The 1,690-nt window shown below is 32.5% G+C and overlaps 1 protein-coding gene across 1 annotated transcript; it reads right to left on the bottom strand.

Moving 5' to 3' along the window:
- Positions 1-586: 586 nt before the first annotated feature.
- Positions 587-1,439, bottom strand: LOC114176943. Its single transcript, XM_028062149.1, has 2 exons — positions 1,054-1,439; positions 587-931 (listed from the first exon to the last, which is right to left on the bottom strand). Exons 1-2 carry the CDS (start codon positions 1,426-1,428, stop codon positions 821-823), a joined length of 486 nt encoding a protein of 161 aa, XP_027917950.1. The 5' UTR covers positions 1,429-1,439; the 3' UTR covers positions 587-820.
- Between the last annotated feature and the right edge of the window lie 251 nt (positions 1,440-1,690).

The raw sequence follows: 1,690 nt of genomic DNA, 5'->3' as shown, positions 1-1,690 counted from the left end.
TAATTAAATTACTTTAATATTTTGATTAATAATATAATAATTCTAAAACATTTAATTATTTATTATATATATATATATATATATTATATGAAAAAAAAAAAAGGAACCGGTTATGCTTTTATGCCACAAATCACACTCTCACAAAATACACTCACGCATTCTCCCCCATCCACACAACGTTCACAGGAGTGATGTTAAAACTATTTCTCATTCATCCAAATATCATAATTCATTAAGAGATGAGATTTTTTGTGTTATCTCCGTCTTTACATTTACTTTTTAATCATGATATTGGAACCCTAACCATAACATTTGTCGTTCCAAATCATAATTAAAATGTATAGTATTGGTTAATGATATTTTGTTAATATTAATAAGCAAAAAAAATTAGTGGTGTTTTTCTAAGATTACGTACTAAATTTAGAAATACAATAAATAAGTTTGAAATATAATCCTGATGCTAATATACTCTATACGAAATGTTTATCCTTACATTATTATGTGTAAAATAGTACATTAACATTATATAATGTAAACGATTTATCAATAGTTTTCTTTAAAAAAAAAAAACATTACACACTGAACAAACGAGAACACTCATGATAATATTTCTTTAAACTGATGGATAAAGAAACATTAACAACAAAGCCACGCCCACAAGATATAAGAAAAAGACAAAGAAACGAGAATGGGGAAAATTTTCACTGAAAAGTGAAGTATGACAAACTATTTATTTATTACTCAATTCATTACATATAAAATACGAATTCAATTCCCAAACTCACTGATAGTTATAAGCTGTTTTGTACTCTTCCTCACATCAGCGCTGTTTGGAAGTAGAATTTTTGTGGTCATCGGACTTGGGTTTGCTTGGAGACTTTTTCTTCACCTCGGGAGGTTTACACTTGTCTTCCGCAGGAATATCTAATTGCTGAAGGTAATAACACGAAAAATTCAGTTGGTTATGGTAATCGAAACATAGATTATGACAGAGAGTGAGTATATGAATTAAAGGTAAAGTTAAAAGCAGAGAAAAATGAATAGACGAGGTACCGTCTGTTCCGGGGGTAAGGCTTGGAGATACTTTGAAAAGCTGAAATTAGGGAAGTTCTGGTCTTGGGTTCCATTGTGGTTGAAATGTGAAGATATCCCAGTGAGAAAGCGTGTGAATGTGTTCCAAATAGATGGACCACATTCAATGGTTAAGCCACTGAAATGTTGTGAGCCTGATCCAGTGTTTACGAAGGAAGAATCAACCGCGGGGCTCGTAATCGTGGTCTTACTGAAATTCTGTGATCCGCTTTTGTGGTTAATGAAGGATCTTTTGGTTGTGATGAGTTTGTCACAGCCGGGGTCTGCTCCTGCCATGGTTTCCAAAGGAGAAGGAAATGCCAGAGATAGAGATAAGGAGAAAGGAGTACTATGCATTCCTCACTTTAAATAATACACGGTTACTACTCTTTCGTAGTTCATAGAAAATGGACCATTATTCTAACTTTGTTTTCCTTACCAACCCCACACGGAGAAAAGGACACTCACAAATACTTAACCAGGAAGCACCTTGGTCAACACATCCATAAGTAAAAAAAGAAAAAACACGATTAAAGGTCATTTTTCAAATGCAGATATACTGTCCAAAAATAAATGCACAAAATAACTTAGATTCTTACGGAATGTTTCTTTATTTTCA

This window comes from Vigna unguiculata, chromosome 3, assembly GCF_004118075.2.
Source record: "Vigna unguiculata cultivar IT97K-499-35 chromosome 3, ASM411807v1, whole genome shotgun sequence".
NCBI classification, from domain to species: Eukaryota; Viridiplantae; Streptophyta; class Magnoliopsida; order Fabales; family Fabaceae; genus Vigna; species Vigna unguiculata.
Note: the sequence above shows the minus strand (reverse complement) of the source record. Positions and strands in the feature narration are given on the sequence as shown.